The 19,361-nt window shown below is 32.8% G+C and overlaps 1 protein-coding gene across 2 annotated transcripts; it reads left to right on the top strand.

Moving 5' to 3' along the window:
- The first annotated feature begins 304 nt into the window (after nucleotides 1-304).
- On the top strand, nucleotides 305-16,635 carry LOC148620401 (dipeptidyl peptidase 1-like). 2 transcript variants are annotated; one of them, XM_088581259.1, is made up of 8 exons: nucleotides 305-498; nucleotides 1,656-1,750; nucleotides 5,766-5,968; nucleotides 7,590-7,748; nucleotides 8,347-8,465; nucleotides 10,512-10,643; nucleotides 12,633-12,804; nucleotides 15,545-16,635. In XM_088581259.1, exons 1-8 carry the CDS (start codon nucleotides 339-341, stop codon nucleotides 15,867-15,869), a joined length of 1,365 nt encoding a protein of 454 aa, XP_088437385.1. In that variant the 5' UTR covers nucleotides 305-338; the 3' UTR covers nucleotides 15,870-16,635. The 2 variants fall into 2 exon arrangements, with proteins under 2 accessions (XP_088437385.1, XP_088437383.1); XM_088581257.1 differs by lacking the exon at nucleotides 15,545-16,635 and adding an exon at nucleotides 14,378-15,522.
- Nucleotides 16,636-19,361: the final 2,726 nt, after the last annotated feature.

Here is a 19,361-nt window from a genome sequence, read left to right as displayed (position 1 = left end):
TACATTGACCTTCACCTTTCGTATTGATAAAACAACTGCAACAATTTCGAGCTTGTATTTTATTATCCTAAATAACCAATTAAGTATTACTATGCATATACAGTTGATAATGTCACCAAAATTACATTTTATATTATCCAGAATTTTTGGTATGGTGTTCCATTAAGAAAAGTATTGGAAGGACTAAAATCTGAAAGGAGAAGTACCAAAAAGAAGACACGAATGAGATACCTAATTTTGAACTGTAAATCCATCACATGGTTCATGTGACAGCTTAAAAATCATGTGATCGCCCTTAAGAATCAGAGATTTTTTTGAAACATAAGAATTCGGTAACCATGAGTATGCAGCTTCTGTGTGTTTTGGTGTTATTTTCCCCAGTTCTCTTTGTTAATGGAGACACACCAGCTAATTGTACATATGAAGACATTAAAGGGGACTGGATGTTTAGTGTAGGAGAGAGAGGCTATGACAGAACTGTTAAATGTGAACATTTTAGTAAGTAATTATTAGGCAAACTCCAAAACCATGATTAGTAATATGAAGTAGGCATTAATGCCTAAATCAGTGAGTACCATGAGCTTTACTGTTCATTTACCATCTGTGTAAGACTTGTAAAAATAGTAAAGGACATTAAAAACCCCTTTGGCACAGAGGTGTGGGGGTTGGGAAGAGATTTTTTGTTATGGGAGTTTATTTATATTTCAGCAGCAAGTGAAATCAATATTTTTATTTGAAAATCTGCCTTGGTAAATAATAGGGGAAATGTTGTTCGGTAAAGTGTTTCTGCTAGTTTAACATGCTCTAAAATAAAAGACTAGAATCAGAGAGTTAAAGTAGGCAAAATTTTCTATTTTTTCAAAAGCTTTTGTCTTTTTTGTGTTTCAGACTTTCATAGTTCTTGTAAAAAAAATGGCAAGAAAAAATTTTTTTTTAAATGTCAGTAGGGTCAGAGTGGAAACATAGAAGATACACAATGTATCTGCCTTACAGTTGTGTCTTATTTAGACTAAATTATTATGCTGTCTGGGAAGCTTTTTTGACTTTATATGGTCACTAAACAATAATTTAATAGTATGCCTCAGCCACCATCTGGACTATATACTTGTTTAGCAGTGTAAAAATGCATTGTGTAGAAATGTACATGTACATATGTTAGTTACCAACAAACATTTATTTTACTTACATGTACATGTATTTACTCTCAGATCCTTTAAAATGTGGGCAGATTCCTAGTCCAAATAAATATTCTGAAAAGGGTTGGGAATCTTTAGTTTTTTTTTATATCCCTGCAAGTTTTTAGGCCATACATGTATATGAATCTTCCTGTTCTTAATACATCTGTATGTTCTTCTCTCAAAATATCCTTCTAAACCACTCAGTGATTTGTTTTAGTGGATATCATTTTCACTTTTGTAAGAGATGAGTTAGATGAGACTAGAAATATGATATATCATTTTGTACAGGCTCCCACAAAATCAATGGAAATTTAGAATCTCTCACATAAAATGTCAGATTTCTGTGAGCTTTAAGGTTAAAAATACTTATTTTCAGTCTCACTATTCATGTTCTGGATTAATAAGTCAATCTTAACTATATTTTTATTTCAGATGGGCAACTGAATGAATATTGATTGTCTTTTTTTTTACTTGTAGGTCCAGATTCATCATTAAAGGTGACCCTATATTTCCCAGACTTGGCTGTGGACCAGTATGGCAATAAAGGATTCTGGACCCTTATATACAATCAGGTAAGTAAATTTTTACATGCCAACCCCCAAATGAAATATGAGTATGTTGTAGATTCTCAGTATGTGGGTAAGTTTAAGGATTTAAGACCATTACATGGAAATACATTCGGAACAACTTTTACTGTACAGGTCTCCCCAAAGATGTTATGGACATGATGTAGATTTTTATTTTGTGTGTAAATTTGTTTTCTAACCTCTCCATGGCATCACATGGTCGAAAGCACCAGTACTGTACTTTGCATACATATAAAAATAAATGTGTTGTGATTGCCAATGAGGCAGTCATCCACCAACAGCCAAACAACAAACATTTAAACTTCTACAAGTCACCACATGGACTTCAATGATAGGCAAAACCTATACAGTAAAGCAAGCTGTAAAAGCCCTTCGCCACCTCCCCCCACCCACCAAAAAAAACCCAAAAAATTATGTGAAGCTGTTCATAAAAGACAATAATCAACCTGACCTATAAAAACAACAGCCATTGGACTACAGGTTCCTTCCTTGGGGCAGGCACATAAAGCATATAGCTGGGGTTAAACATGTTTGTGAATGACCAATCTGCATATTTTCCGTTATTTTTAAGCCGAAGCTACATGTAAATACCAGTGCAACCATGTCTATAATTTGCTATTTAATGTCATGATATTTCTTCATTTATTTACATTTCTGTATTTTTGGTTAAATTGTTTGAGCAATACAAATATATAAGTATTGCTCTGATTATATTTTTTTTTCTAACTTTTTATCAAATATAATCATGATTCTGTATCAAAATCTGTATAATGAATGTTTCTTTACATGATTCAAGCTAAGGTAATACAAAATGTTATATCAATTCATTAGCATATGCAATGAGAAACAGCCCTAAAGTCACATAAATCTGATTTTACCATCAAATTCTTTTGAGATGAATAATATTCATCATGTTCAATTTTTTAAGATGATGCCCCATTAAATTTATCATATACATATAATTTTATCCATTCTTGCATTACGAAAAGTAGTTATCTTGTATGCACATACAAACTTTGTATTTATGTGTAAATGAAATTATTGTATTAACTTATTGAACATCAATATTAGTGTACAGTAGTTTCTAGAAAAGCAGAGGATGCTTACTCTACCCGAGTACCTGGTTCGTGCTCCCAGTTTTTTAGTGAAGTCTGAGTTGCTCATTTACTTTCATTTTTTTGTACATGTACATCAGCCTCCAAAATTGACCACTAGAACCACAGCCATGGTTGAAAAAAATGTTGGTGGGCTTGCAGAATTTGGCTAATATGCCAATTTCATTTAAATTGTTTAGCTTAAGTTGGTTGTCAGAAATTTATATGGCAAAGACTGTGACTTCATGTTTTCTTGATTATATCATGTTCTTTGTTGTATGTGTTCCTGTCTAGTCTTTATCCTTGGAATATTTTCTTTTGATAACTGCCAGAATCTTGGTTCCCTTGATTATTCTTTCAAGTACATACAGTACCTGAACTGATCGATGCAACCAATTTTTCCCATTTGTCATCAGTTAGTTACAGATCAGTCATCAATCTGTCAAACTGATTGATCAAACCAATGACTGCTTATTTTTCACACCACCTGATCGAGTGACTCTTGATCACTCAATATATTTTTCATCAGAATTGCTTAGATGGGAAGGTTAAATTATCTAATTTTTTTTAATCATTATATCCCCCGCAAACAAGGTTTGTGGGATTATAGGAGTCACCCTGTCTGTCCATCCATCTGTCTTTCCATCTGTCTGTCCACGTTTCTTGTAAGTGCATGTCCTCCTAAACCACTCAAGGGATTTTGATGAAATTTGATTGGTTTGAGTATCACATTTAGTTGTGGATGAAGGAATATCAGTACTGTTGGAGAATTCAAGGGTTTTTCATTTAAGTCTGTTTGCTATTAAAGGATGTTTTGTTATTTGCATGTAATCAAAAACTACTTTCTTTGTTATTGAAATGAGAAATTCTCAAAATGAAGTGTAAAACACTTAATTGAGCCTGAACCAGGTACAACAGTAGGGAAAAATACTAAATAGAGAGAAATAATAGATGTGTTTTTACATTTCCTACTGTTTCTAAGCCTTTGCTGGGGAAACCAATTTATGTACCCAGAGTACATGATCTAATTCATGAAAGTTGATCCTGTGTTGATCTCATCTCATCTTTTCAATAAGGATGAACTTTGTTAGGAACTTATCTTTGAAACAAGCTTTTGATATATACACTAAATTACTATTGAAAAAGGATCTTAACATGCTTAAGTTGTCACTGGAAGTAATAGGATTTTCGTTTCAAGTATTACAAGTTCACCTAAGTAACATGTAGTTAAAAGTGATAAGGTGTAAATATTGGTCAAATATTTTAACCACCTAAAATCTTTCATGTAGTCAAAATTCTCATTGTTCAAACCAATATAAGTTGTACAAGAGCAAACATAACCTAGTTCAGACAGTTTACTGTGAAAGTAATATTGTTTGTGGAATACTAAGTTTCATGGTTTTCATGGGAAGGCCAATCCATGAAATTTGGTTTCCATCGAAAAGGAGATTTCCATTAATTGATGTGTAAACTGAAAATCCCAAAACCATGAATTCAAGAATCCTCGAAGTTGTGTTTCTTCCCTAATGCAGGAAAATTGGTATCCACTAATTAAAGTACTTTCACAGTAGTTAAGTTGTTACGTAAAAACAGTTATTAATATATTATATATTGATTTTATACAATGAACAGACTATTGGAATACATGTACATGTATTCATAAGACATGCTGGATGCTTTAATATTATTTACACTATTACTTGTAGAATGTACATGTACATGAATGACAATGGTTAGTCGCTTGACTTTTTGTGTATGACTACTTCATTGGAAAATCATACCACATCTCCTATTTTACATGTATTCAGAAAGTTGACAAAAATGTGGACTTGTCACTCTCTGCATGGTTCTAAGGTGAACTTTTACTTGAAAAAATGAAAATAAAAAAGAGGGAAGACAAAAAAAATCATCTTACTGCTTTACAGCATGTACAAATTTAAATTATGATTTGTTCTGAGATAGAGCAAAAGATATTCTAAATACATGTATTGTACTGGATCAGTTCTTTCTTGTAACCAGGAAAAACTTACACCAAGTATTCAATATGCTGACATCATTCATGGTAAAGAGAAGATTTAAACTTGGCATAGCTTTTTCATTTAAACAGATTTAAATATTTAAATTATTTTTATGCATGTCATTCATTATACACTTGTGCAATAAACTACCACAGATTTAAACTTAGCGATTCAACCCATTAACTAACTAACATGTATAAAATGTACTATCATGATAATACTGAAATGCTATAGCAGTTATCAAAATGTTAATTTTATACTTTTTCATATGTTAAGGTCATTATAATACATGCACACATATCTGTCCTATAATTTCCAACAACCACAAAAAAATTCAGTTATATGATGGAATGACACTGTGATGGTCGATCATAGTCTTTCCATTTTCGGTATGAAGGACAGAAAAAGTGTCCAAAATATTCATTCTCTTAAGGAGGAAGACCTAGGGTAAGGGACGCAACCTTTACAAATCATTGGAACATTTGTATTCAGCTTTTTACATCAATGTCATGTAAGAATAAAAGTAACTTTGACTGATTTCATTCTGTGTCGAATGAAAGCCTGATAGCCTATGGTGAAATTGAATATGATACAAACATATCACTGACTTCATGAGTTATGTCCCTTACCGTAGGTCCTTAAACTTAGTATAAATTACTTATTTCCTATGATTGTCTCAGGGCAAATCCTCCTGAACCATTGTGTGGATGTTGATATCATCTTATTGAAGGATGGGGACTGTATTGATAACTGTAAAGCATTAAGATAATTATTGGCCAATCTTTGCAAAGGGAGATAATCAAACTTACCATAAAAGTTTTACATGTATTGAGCAGAGGGTATCATTCTGTTAGCTTACAAACAGTCTATATTTTATTTATATTTCAGGGCTTTGAGGTTGTGATAGCTGGCAGAAAATATTTTGCGTTTTCCATGTACAAAAAATCTGGCCAAAAGAATGTTACAAGTTTTTGTGATCAGACACTGCCTGGGTGGTCACATGACACGTTTGATAGGGACTGGGCATGCTTTTCAGGAAAGAAGATGACAACTGTTCCTCCCAAAACTTATTATCTGCCTGACAATGAAAGGTAGGAGAGCTCCTATTAAATTTATTTTTATTTGATTACAAAAATTTTTCAGATCAAATTTTGGTATGGCCATGTTTGTCCTTTGTAAACAATTGGATTTTGGATGATGACTGGAATATTAGGGTCTTGATAAAACTTTACAACAAGGTCTTTTATCAGAAAAAAAGAAGTTTCTAGTGATTTTAGAGCATGTTATAGAGACAGAGTGTCAGTTTTTCTGTAGATGCTTTGAAACAAGATGGCTCCAAAATTTTCTGTCAGTAGTGACATATTCTGGAAATGATGTATGCAATTAGGATTGATTAATGTGATTGCTTAAACTTTTAATGCAGAGGCACAAGAGGTAATTGCTTAAACTGTTAATGCAGGATGTGTTATATAAGAAGAAGTCACATATTCCTGTTGGTCGAGGTATCAATGATATGACAACATATTGGTGCATTAGTCACATGTCATTTGAATACAAATAGTTCCATCCCTCATAGGCAAAGTCTCAAATCATTTTAAGCCGTAAGTGAAATGTAACATGTGAAAGTGTATGCATCTCTTTGAATTGTGAAACAAGCTTCAATACCACAAATATTGACTGGGATTGATTTTAGTGTTTTTGACCTTAACTTATAAGGAATTAAGGGCTGAAAAAGAGCTAAAACAAGCATTCATTTGTTGATAATTATTTATTCTATTGCAACTGTCAATTATATCTGTTAAAATTGTAATTAAAAATCTTTTTTTTTAATAATGTCTTCTCATTCCACATAAATTTGAGGGGGTCAACCTTTGAATGTAAACCTTTAAATTCAGGGCATTAGTCCAATAAAGTTCAGCTTTGCAGCATATTTTGTAATAGGTATCTAGCTTATTTACAGTACTTTCAGAGCTACAATGAAGTTAACCCAGTATTTTTAATCCTGTGTAAACGAAACTCAGATTAAAATAGGAGCCTGTCTAAACTAAACAGTTTCTTAAGGATGTTCACTACTCATGTTCAATCATTTTTGTCAGATTTTCAGACTCCTCTGGTTTTATTTATGAAATATTTGTTATTTCTTTGATGTTTTTAATAGTTTGAACCTACTGAGAAAAAACCTATCGAAAATCAAGAAAATCATTTTAGCACCAAAATTTCAAATGCTTATATCTCTAAAATGAGCATACTGACCCATCATTTGTTTCTACTTATATTGTTTTTGCATGAACAATCTTAAGATTTCACAATCTTATGAAATTATTGTCACTCTTAAACAAAGCAGCAAACATTCTTAAAGTCAATTTCAATGCATTTTGAACCTGTGTTAATTTGAAACTGTGTGAATTGAACACCTGCTTAGGAGGATAGACCTAGAGACACAACACTTACAAATCATTGGAACGTTTGTATTTAGCACTTTACATCAATCTCCTGTAAGCATCAAAATAATTTGGATTGATTTCATTCTGTTTCAAATCAAAACTTGATAGGCTTTGGTGAAATTGAATATAATACAAACATATCACTGATTTTAAGAGATATGTCCCTTACGCTACATCTACCTCCTTAAACTGAACAAAAACTTCCATTCCTAAATGGGTTTAGTTTAGATAGGTTGTATTATAGTACATAATATGTTTTAAATTACAGATTGTTGACAAATACACTATATAAGGCTGACCATTCTTTTATCAAGAAGATTAATACTCATCAGAAGAGTTGGAAAGCTGTCCATTATCCAGAATATGAAGGAATGACTGTGGAGGATCTCATTAAAAGGGCTGGTGGCAGAAAATCCAGAATTATGGGGTAAAGAGGAAATTGTATGGTTTCAAAGCACATGTGAATGTAGCACTGCTTGGAATATGAAGAATATTTGACCATAAAGTATTAAACGTAGATAATTATTGTCCAAAAAATGAGATATTTTAAAGTTTTAGCAGTGTCCTATTTTAGCATTTTATTATTCAAGGATAGGAAAGTAATTCGGCAATATTTGTGCTTTTATTGCATATTTGTAACTGGCAGGTCAAGTGTTCTACTACCGGTATATAAGGGTGTTGAACGCCTCTACATATACAGGGATGACGGGGAATGATCTACTAATCAAGTCAATGAGTTAAGGAACACATCATGTCCTAATTCTAGTGGTGTCAACCTGATAAATGTAGTAATCACCTTGTCTGTCTGTCTGTCCATCTGTTCACATTTCTCCTTATCTGCTCAATGGTTAGATTTTATAGGAAGGTTGGGCATTGTATGTAGATGAAGGAATATACATGTAATTACTGGATGAACCCAAAGGGAGATAATTGAACTTAAGGGTTATGATTATTTATTTAATTCCATTTGAAACAGGAGTTAATAATTATTATTTATTAATTGGTGTATTTGTTGTTTTCATTAGGAGACCTAGGCCAGCACCAGCTACAAGAGAACAACAACTGAACGCAAGATCTCTTCCAGCATCTTTTGATTGGCGGAATGTTAAGGGCATGAACTATGTTTCACCAGTCAGAAATCAGTGTAAGTAATTGAAGTCACAATATGTTACAAGTCTAATGGTAGGATGAAAATTTAGAAAGTCTGTTAGAATCAGGCAACATGGGAAAAATCTGAAAAATGCATATCAAGCATCCAGTGATCTGATGATATACTCAAGCAAGTATCCTCTATTTGAAATTACCATTATCTGATCTTTACACCACTGAATATATTTAAAAACTTTTCATTAATATGTTAGGAAAATGAGTTTTTCATAGAATTACCTGCCCTTGAAATATTCCTTTGCAGTGCAATTAAATGAAAATTTAACTAATTTTATAAAAGTGGTGTGAAAAATCATATCTTTACTCCGTAATTCTGATGGTGCAGACAGTCTAACTGCATTGTCCAAGAAGTACGATATTTAATGCCATGATTCACCTTCTGCCTGATTCTTACAGGGACTGACACTTAACTGTATAATACATGCTCACCTTTATTGTGTATTTAATTAGAAATATGCATTAAAAAATTCTTCTCATCTGAAACCATGTAATAGATTATTCCTAAACTTGGTCAGCAGGTTTCTTTGGGTATCAACCATAGAAATTATGTCAATTAAACATGGTAGCTGTTGCTATTTTCAGAACACAGGGGTCAAGTTACTTATTTCTACATATATTTAAAAAAAATAATAAGGGTTAATGGTAAGTAAATGTGGCACTCATTTTTCAGCTTAAAGAGCTCTACTTAAGTCTCCATTTGCTCAAAGTGGCATGACAACAATGTATTGCTAATGCCCCTGAAACATAAAAAATGACAATTTCTGTGGTTTTCTACTTATAACTTGCTATTGTTGAAATGATCCTAATGACAAGGCCTTCACAAATCCTCATATGGTCAAAGTTGTACCAATACTCCTTAGAGAAATGATCCTAATGACAAGGCCTTCACAAATCCTCATATGGTCAAAGTTGTACCAATACTCCTTAGAGAAATGATCCTAATGACAAGGCCTTCACAAATCCTCATATGGTCAAAGTTGTACCAATACTCCTTAGAGAAATGATCCAAATGACAAGGCCTTCACAAATCCTCATATGGTCAAAGTTGTACCAATACTCCTTACAGAAATTCTTGCCTTGAAATACCAAAAATGATGACTTGCATGGTTTTTAGCTTATAACTTGAAGATTTTAAAGGATAGAAACTTGCCATTGTTGATAAAATCCAAATACTTTATTGGCACAAATTCATCAACAATAAATGGTTAAGGCCTGATACAGAAAATTGTTATACATACATAATTAACATGGACAAATTCAACTAATATTCAACTGGTTGAAGTTGTACCAATACTCCTGATAGGAGTTATTGCCCTTGAAAAACTTCAATTCCTATTAATTAACTTGAATTCATATTAAAGAGAAACTTTCGGTTGTTGAAATGTTTGATTCCAATGACAAAGCTTTATAATGACTCCTTGTAAAATCCAGAAATTACAATTGTTTTGGTTTGAAGACCATAAAAGATGGAAAACAATTTCAGGTTGGAAAAAAAGACTATTTTTTCTTGTTGAGCAACTCAGGATCAAAGGACCATTTAGTTTGTCCACTTGAGTTTTTTATTTTTGTTTCTATGTGCAAGTTTATTTGGTTATTTGATGCTCTTTGTTGTGTGTGTCTGGTTTTTTTTCTTGTCCTGTCATTATCCTTGGATTATTATCTTTTTGATTACCACTCTAATCCTGGTTTCCTGGAATTCTTTTTCATGTATGTTAAACAGTATACCATATATAACAAAGCTGAAAAAGTAATATCTACTGTTGTAGTGTATCTTTTGCTTTTATTCTAACTGCCAGATGTTGATGTTGCCAGGAGATACCATGTGTAGAAACCATTTTTTTAATTACTACAGTCATGTGACTGAAAGTTGTTCCTGTTTTACCAACAGGCAGGTGAATTATTTGCCTATAGTATCATTTTATTAATTATGGTAACTGTCTTTTTTTAATACAGTTAAATTATTATATATGAATTTGATTTTTGAATAAAATATTAATAATAAACATTTACTTGTACATTTCAGTGTCATGTGGTAGCTGTTATGCCTTTGGGTCTTTAGCTATGAATGAGGCCAGGGTCAGGATAATGACCAATGGAACACAGACCCCAGTCTTTTCTACTCAGGATATTGTAGAATGTAGTGAATATTCACAAGGTAAAAAAATATAGATTCAGATTCAATACAATAATTACAATGATTGAAAAAAAACAAATACATGTATATATCACGAATGTACAAGGTGAGTTGGAATGCAGGCACAAGACCACAATTAATTGTCAAGTCTCAAGTGCATTTCATTATATATATTTGAACAAATTTTTAAAATTCCTCCGGCACAAACTGAATAAAACTTCTCTGGCCTAAAGATACATACAAGCCCAGTTTTATATATAAATTTCAGAAAATTTTACCACCATTTTCTGAAATTAATATATATGACCCATAGATGGCAAATAAACTGAGTTAAAAGTCATAAATTTTAACCTTCTTCCACTGAACCAAATTGATATTTGTTGTTAGAATCGATTAATTTAAAAAATCCCATGTTACTTTGACCTATTTGCTACAAATTGAGGCAACAATTCAGCAAATAATTTTCCATTAATATATTAAAAAATGAGCAAAGTTGACGTAGCTACTTCCAAAGTTGGAACTATATTTGTATACAACAAAAAACAAAAAAAAATAAAATACCACAAAACGAAAAACCAAGGAAAAACCAAGGGGTATTAATTGTGGTCTCATACCTCCAGGTGTAATACCACTATTTCAGAAACCAGTCGTCTGCACATACAAGAAAGTAGTTCATAATGACAGGAAGTAGTCCCAATATTGCACCCGATAATTCTCCTTGTTTAGTAGAGGTATATTTCCTTGTTTGGTAGAGGTATATCTCCTTGTTTAGTAGAGGCATACAAACTTGGTGTCATCTGAAAGCTAAATGAATCAGCAATGTTCAAAAAACTTCATTTTCTTTATTCAGTGTTGGCAGGGGCGGATCTTGGACTTTAGATTAGGGTTGTGCACACTAAAAATTTTGCCGAGCTTAACAAGGCGAACTATTTTTTGAAGTTAAATTTTTTTAAAATTCTTCTAGAGTTGGTGCAGTGTAGATATCTTTTCAGCAATGTAGATATCCTTTGTGGTAAAATTAGCAAGAAATTAAAGTTTCAACCTAAAACCGTCTAAATCTACCCCTGCAAATTTTAGGGAGGGCACGCCTGCCGCACCCCCGCCTGAATCTGCCCCTGGTAGGATAAAACAATTCTGAACAAAAACTCTAGGCCCCTTGATATGGCTAAATTTCAAAACGAAAGTAGTGATTTCTGCACCTGTCTACTTTCACATTAACTTTCGTTCTTAGAAGGCATATAAGGTTTGTTAGTATTTTTAATGAAAGTTAAGGTAAAGGGTGACCATCATAATGAATCCCCTCCAGCACCATAAAAAATAATTCCTGTTTGAAGACTGTTATAATTTTGATCATTTGCTTTTCAATTGAAATTTTAGCAGCAGTTTTCTTCAACTACTGTATTGGGCATTGGTTAACAGATTTCTGGTTTTACATTAAATATGTTAAAGATAGATATCATAATTAAAAGAAAAAAGCCAGCAAAACAATAATAACCATTAGAATTTGTATGCAGGATATATGGAAATTCTGCTAATTTCATGTTATTAAGTTCCACATATTAAACAGCAGTCTTTATAAAAGTCAGAGAGGAGGTGATGCATGTATGTCAAAACCCCACCTAATTCACTTTTATTTCTCATTCAAATAGACTAAATAACCAGTCTCAGCTTGTCATTTGGTTGTTACAATTTTTGTATAGATTGTGTATGAAATTGGCACTTTGCAAGAGTTATGGTTCTTTATTTGGTTGATTTGTGTGGGAGATAATAGTTTTCTAATAACGCATATCTAAATACAGAGAGGACTTGTAACATATATAAATATAGCATATGTAGAAAGAAGAAACATAGTTTTTTGGGTGTTTTTTTTTCACCGTGAATCATCTCTACTATAGGCTGTTTGAATTTTATTTGGAATGACACTTAACGAAATATTTAAAAAGAGTACATACACATTAGGACAATTGAGGTCATATCAAGCTGCATTGTGTAACTTCATTTTTACTATAGGTTGTGATGGTGGTTTTCCATACCTGATTGGTGGGAAGTATGCGGAGGACTTCGGACTGGTAGAGGAGTCATGTAATCCTTACACTGGTAAAGATGGAGTTTGTGCAACTGACAAAAGCTGCAAGAGACATTACTCAACTAAGTATGAATATGTTGGAGGATATTATGGAGCGTAAGTACTAGGTTATTGATGATGAAAAATAAATGTAAACTTGTAGAGTAATCAGTGATATAGAACTTTATTTAACAAATCTTCTTTCCATAAGAACTTCGAAATAAAATTGACTTTACCTTAACCTTCAATTTATATTATGTATTTATATTATGTAGTACCCTCAGAAAAGTTGTTTGTCTGTCCATTTGTCTATCTGCCCATTTCGCAACAGTGTCCAAATGATAACTCGAGAACAGATCAATGAATTCATGATTTTTTTTTTTAAACTTTGCACAGTTATTAAGACTGGTGCAATACAGGTTAAGTTTGATTTTCATCAAATTCCAGTGTTGTTTTTGAGTTAGGCCATTTTAAACATTTTATCATCCCCTTTTTTTGGCTATTACAAAAAGCAGGGTATCACCTAATGCTCCATTTATGCCCTGTTTTTTTACTATAGCATAAGGTGGCATACTTGTATGGCATTCATCTTGTTTACAGAACTATTCTGAACCAAGTTTTATTGTGATATGAACCCCCTTCCACCAATGTTCATAAATAATCAGAAAGAAGGATGCATAGTAATCAGTTCCAAGGATCTGAATAACTACATGTACTTGTACTGTTATTAGCTCTTTTTGTTGTGTCTTAGGTTATGGGTATTCATGTTGTGTCTTAGGTTATGGGTATTCATGTTGTGTCTTAGGTTATGGGTATTCAGGATTGTGTCTTAGGTTATGGGTATTCATGTTGTGTCTTAGGTTATGGGTATTCAGTGTTGTGTCTTAGGTTATGGGTATTCAGGGTTGTGTCTTAGGTTATGGGTATTCATGTTGTGTCTTAGGTTATGGGTATTCATGTTGTGTCTTAGGTTATGGGTATTCAGGGTTGTGTCTTAGGTTATGGGTATTCAGGGTTGTGTCTTAGGTTATGGGTATTCATGTTGTGTCTTAGGTTATGGGTATTCAGGGTTGTGTCTTAGATTATGGGTATTCAGGATTGTGTCAATTTCTACCAGTCTGTAGACTTAAGATTCATCAAATGATTGTTTGTGTAAATTATTGTGATTTTGTCACTTCAGGCCAAGATTATTATCTTCTTTTGAGGTTTGGATTGAAGAATTTTTTTATATTTTTAAGTGATGGGGAAATATTGAATCATGATTTTTTTTCTGTCCATGGCTGAGTAAGAAAAACAAAAGTTTGCTCAAGTTGGAATAATTTGATTTTTAGTATAAAAATGGTCAGTGTTTTAGTACAAATGATATTTTTTGCAATGATAACATGCATTGCAATGATAAACTGGTGTCACTAAGATATAATATGAAATATCAAAGATGTATTGTTAATGTATTAATTTTTTCGGTGGCTGAATATAAGGATTCTGTCTAGTGAACATATTTGCAGGTATCAATTTTTACGGTTTCAAAAAAATCATGAGCATTGTATTATATTCAAAATCTATTTTCATGGGTTCTGATATTCACAGTTTTCTATCCACCGCAAAAGTAGCAAAAATTGATACATTTACCGTATTTTGTCTTATTATTTTTTAAAGGATTTAATACAGTGATTTGCTGTGTATTTTACAGATGTAATGAGGAATTAATGATGATTGATTTGGTCAACAATGGACCATTGGCCGTAGCATTTGAAGTTTATGATGACTTCTTTCATTATAAATCTGGTGTTTACAGACATACAGGCCTGAAAAACAGTTTCAACCCATTTGAGCTTACTAACCATGCTGTTTTGGCTGTTGGTTATGGTGTCGATAGTGACACTGGCGATAAATATTGGATTATTAAAAATAGTTGGGGTACCAGTTGGGGTGAAGATGGATATTTCAAAATTTTGCGTGGAGTTGATGAGTGTGCTATGGAAAGCATTGCTGTTCAGTCATTCCCTATTATGTAACGACAGTTTGGAAGATAATTGATACAGTAAAACCTGTATTAACAAAGCCATTATTTTATTATACATACAGTGAAACCCTGTATTACAATTATACCTGTCTAGTGCAATTATATTGTGATAGGAAGTTGTGATGTTCATTCAGCATTATTTACAATCAATCCCCCTACCCCTAAGCCATACAATTCCCCCCACCCCTAAGCCATACAAAAATTGTTTATTTTTTGTATGGCTTGATGTAAACAGGTTTCACTCTTCAGAATTGTATTGTTAAGAGGGAAGTTTTCATAATGTTACCTATTTTCACTTGGTGGCAAATGTCAGATTTTCTAGCCTAGAATCTAAGAAATTATATACGTAAATATAGAGGAGGGTGGGTTGGAGACCTAGTAATGATTTTCACTAGGACCAAAAACCATATAGCAGGTGATTTGCTAATTATGGCGTAATTAAGTAGTCTGCCTAAAACTTCAAAATATTCACTCCAGGCTGAGTTAACCACTTAACATATGCCAAAATTAAAAACACCAAAATTTCTTTTTTTTGTATACCTGTTTTACTCACAAAATTTTACCCCTGCCAAAATAACCTGCTATAAGGTACATGTACATTGGTAAAATATTGCTACACAAAAGTTGATGGAGTGAAAAATAGCACTTGGGAGATTGAGAAAGGTGTCAAGCAATAAATTCCAATAAGACTTGAACAAAACATTAAGAAAATTTTCCTCCTTCAATGTTTTCAATTGTTCCTACTTGTTTTAAATTTCAGGAATATTTCTTTTTTAAATTTGTATTTTAAAAAATAAAAATTTTCATATTTATGCTCAATTGTTTTTCTTTCAGTTGCAATGAAGATCTGATGATGGATCGCTTGGTTAATAACGGACCAATCGCTGTGTCTTTCATGGTTTATAATGACTTCCTCCATTATAAAGGAGGAGTTTATCAACACACTGGATTGACAAGCAAATTTAACCCATTTGAAATCACAAACCATGTTGTCTTGGTTGTTGGCTATGGATTTGATTCAGAACTTGGACAAAAATATTGGCTGGTTAAAAATAGTTGGGGTACTAGTTGGGGAGAAGATGGATTTTTCCGAATCATGAAAGGTGTTGACGAGTGCGCTATTGAAAGTATTGCTGTGGAATCCTTTCCTATTTTGTAAATTTTTTTTAGAATGATACATTTATCATGTGCTTTGTGCTTCCGCTGGAAGGGTTTTTTAACACCTTATAAACCTCTGTTTGAGGGATGGTATATGAATCACCATGTCTGTCTGTCTGTACTTTCTAAAACCAGTTACTCACATAATAGATTTTGATGGAACATTATATGAAGTGTACATATGTATTCATGTATTGGTGGGATCATTTTTTGCATTTTGTAGCTCTAGTATTCTGTGGTGTATAGTCCCTTCCAACGTCAATAGTTTATAACCTTTCCACTTCAATTTGCTAGCTAGATAGCTTTTCTACAGTAATGATTTATCAGTTGCCATGAGTCTGAACCATCCGCCAACTTTTTGTTGATTTTTTTCCGAAAATTCACTTAACTTTGTTCAAAATTTGGGCTAAAATGAGCAAATGATAGCTGTATTACCCCCCGTTACAAACTCTGAAACATTTTTTCAGGCATGTTAATTTTTTGTAGAATACATTCCTGGTAGTCAAGTAGTATGTTTTAATTTAAAAAATGGCAGAAGAACTCATTTTACTAAAGCTACAAAAAACAAATTTTGAAAAATTTTCTTTCAAAGAGAGGTCTTTGTTAAAGAACTCGAAGGTTTTGGAGCAACTTACATGTACTCATCGGTTTTTGCTATAATTAGGTCATTTAAATATGTCACAAATTCATTATATATTTTACAGATTAGGAAACCACTGGAGTTCTTAATTTGACAAATAAATGAATAAATTGGTTACTGAATATTAGACATGACATTATAATTAAAACTTAAAAGTCACTAAAGTGCCTAAATTGCTCGCCTGGATAATTTTAATTCACGTAGTAGTATCACTTGATCCGCTGGAACAAAAGACTTATCAGTATTAAAGAGGCCCTCTACTTACCTTATTCCTGCTATCCACTGAGCAACACACAAGAAAAGGGAACGTTGGTAGAATTCATTGCTTAATATCATCACCGTTACGTATCAAATTAAAAATTTTGGCACGTTTCCGATGATTTGACCTTTAAAAAATTTTTCTCTCAAAATAGCAAAGAAAGCATAAAAGGTCAATTAAACAATTAAAAAAAACGAGTACTATTTTTTAGGAAAAAAGATAGCCGACACAGTTTTGTTCTTTTTATTTTCAAGTTTCACTATTTCATCAAGAAAAATAACCCATGGCACGCAATTTCAATTTTCGAATTTTTTTTTTCGAACGCCACAAAGTTATCAGTATTTGGCCAATCGGGAAACAGAATTGCGGTTAGGTGACTTGCATTTCAATAGAAGAGCGTCTTTAAAGATGTAGACCTAGGGTAAGGGACACAACTCTAACAAATCATCAGAAGTTTGTATCTACTATTTTACAACTATCTCATGAAAGCATCGGAGTAACTTGGACTAATTTCATTCTGTTTCAAAGGAAAGCTTGCAAGGCTTTGTTGAAATTGAATATGATACAACATATCACTGATTTGAAGAGTTCTACCCCTTACCCTAGGTCTACCTCCTAATTAAGGTCACAGGGTAAAAGGCAAAACTATACCGACTGTGTCGGAAAACCAATAAGTATAACTTCTATGTTGCTCAGTGATTTCCTATATAATCAACTAAACTTTTCCGACCTAGAGGGTCTCCCCCTTGGATCCGCCTATGGAAAGATAGAACAAACTACTCAGAAAGTATTAAGAACCTGAGTAGTAGGTAAACTGGACAACAATAATTGTTACATCTTATTCTGGATGTCATTTCCTGAAAAGAGGAAGATATATACAATAATAAGTCAATATGTTATAATAATACAGAGACACATGCATCAGTGTTTAAAAAAAACATAAGGGACCGGTCATTATTTATCTCCAGGGGTGGGCCGGCAAATTGAAAAATGATCCCGGAAAAAATAACTGACCCCCCCCTTTTCCAAACTTCCAATCTTTCCAGAAAAATTCTCAACCCCCTTTCTCAAGTACAAAAAAAGTCGACACCCCTGCATTTTTTTTATAATGAAATTTCAATGTATGTATTGATTTATTCAAAACAGGAAATGAACCGTACAGTACAATCACAAGTTATTTAAGGAATGTTTCCAATATTTGAACAGGTTATACATGTACAATATAACTTGGTTTGGGGCAGTTTACGCTTGATAGGCCGCGAAGCGGTCTATGTTTTAGCGTAAACTGCCCAAAACCAGGTTATATTTTATAACCTGTTCAAATATTGGAAACATTTTTATAATATAATTTGTAATCAAAACTGTAAAGAAACTGCTTGAATACTTAAATTCATTACAAGTCTTTTCCATGGATAGTCTATGCCTTATTGAGAATTTGGTGCACCAGTCTGGGATGATGTTTGATGTTCAAGTCGTGGTTCATGTTTGATAAATTTAGATCACACATTTTTTTTTTGAAAATGTTTCTAAAATTCATTACATTTGATAACATATATCTTTATTTAAAATGATGTTTGAAATAAAACTAGCTATGAATAAATTCAATATTCAATTAGTTTTGATTTGAACATTATAATTAATTTTGAATAATAATTTTGTGTGTGTGTGTGTTTTGCTAAGTGCACATACACTTCATGCATGATATGGTGTGAATGCAAACCACCATTACAACCAGCGGTATATTTAATACCTTCATCGGTCACAAGAAGACCTTCATCATAACCTCACCTAGTAGTGAGCTCTGAAAGGCCCCAGTAGTGAGCTCTGAAAGGCCCCATGTAAAAATTTAAACAATGTCATTTTCTATGCATAGATAAAAAATTAAACAGACATTTAGAGACAATGATTGAACCAAACATAAAAAACTTTATTACACAGGACATTGTGTATAAAATTCTAGATATTGCACAAGTACATGTGTAAATGATTCTTCTTAAAAAATATGACAATGCCCCCCTTTCATAAATTAGTCAAAAAATACATACCCCCTTTCAAATGCTGCTATTTTTTCTTTGACCTCCCCTACTTTTTTGCCGGCCCACCCCTGGAGATAAATAATGACCGGTCCCTAATATTATTTCTTAACTTCTTATCTCGCTATTTACTTTTGTCCCTTCCTTTTCAGTGACCGATTATTTGTAATGCTGGTAATTTTGATGGTAATGTCATTCTTTAATATGTTCTGTAACTGCGAGCAGTCTCATTTTGTCTATATGTTGTATGTTGAGGTATTCAATGGAGGGACATTGGATAACATGTATACGTATTACTGAGTGAATTTTATGGTGCGTTTATCTGTTGTTTCATTTTTTTTACCTTCAGTGGTGGATCCAGCGGGGGGCCCGGACCCCCCCCCCCCCCCTTCAGAAAATTGCAATTTCTAAAAATTGTTGAAAAACTGTTCAAGAAACCCTCAGAATGCAAGATTTGAGGTTTAATATTTCCGAATTTTCTTGTGGGGCATGCCCCCAAACCCCCTATTTTTGGGGACCCTTACCTAAAACTCTGGATCCGCCACTGACCTTACATTAAAG

The sequence above is a fragment of the Perna viridis genome, chromosome 4 (assembly GCF_037379345.1).
Source record: "Perna viridis isolate PV_CMFRI_1.1 ecotype Kerala chromosome 4, ASM3737934v1, whole genome shotgun sequence".
Lineage (NCBI taxonomy): Eukaryota > Metazoa > Mollusca > Bivalvia > Mytilida > Mytilidae > Perna > Perna viridis.
This window is presented reverse-complemented; position numbering and strand designations above follow the sequence as displayed.

Bases quoted from the DNA above. Each gene is read 5' to 3' on its own strand.
- LOC148620401 (XM_088581259.1), top strand. From the start codon at position 339: ATGAGTATGCAGCTTCTGTGTGTTTTGGTGTTATTTTCCCCAGTTCTC. The intron at 5,969-7,589 runs GTAGGAGAGCTC...TTTAAATTACAG, and splicing joins TATCTGCCTGACAATGAAAG to ATTGTTGACAAATACACTAT. The intron at 12,805-15,544 runs GTAAGTACTAGG...TTTTTCTTTCAG, and splicing joins GTTGGAGGATATTATGGAGC to TTGCAATGAAGATCTGATGA.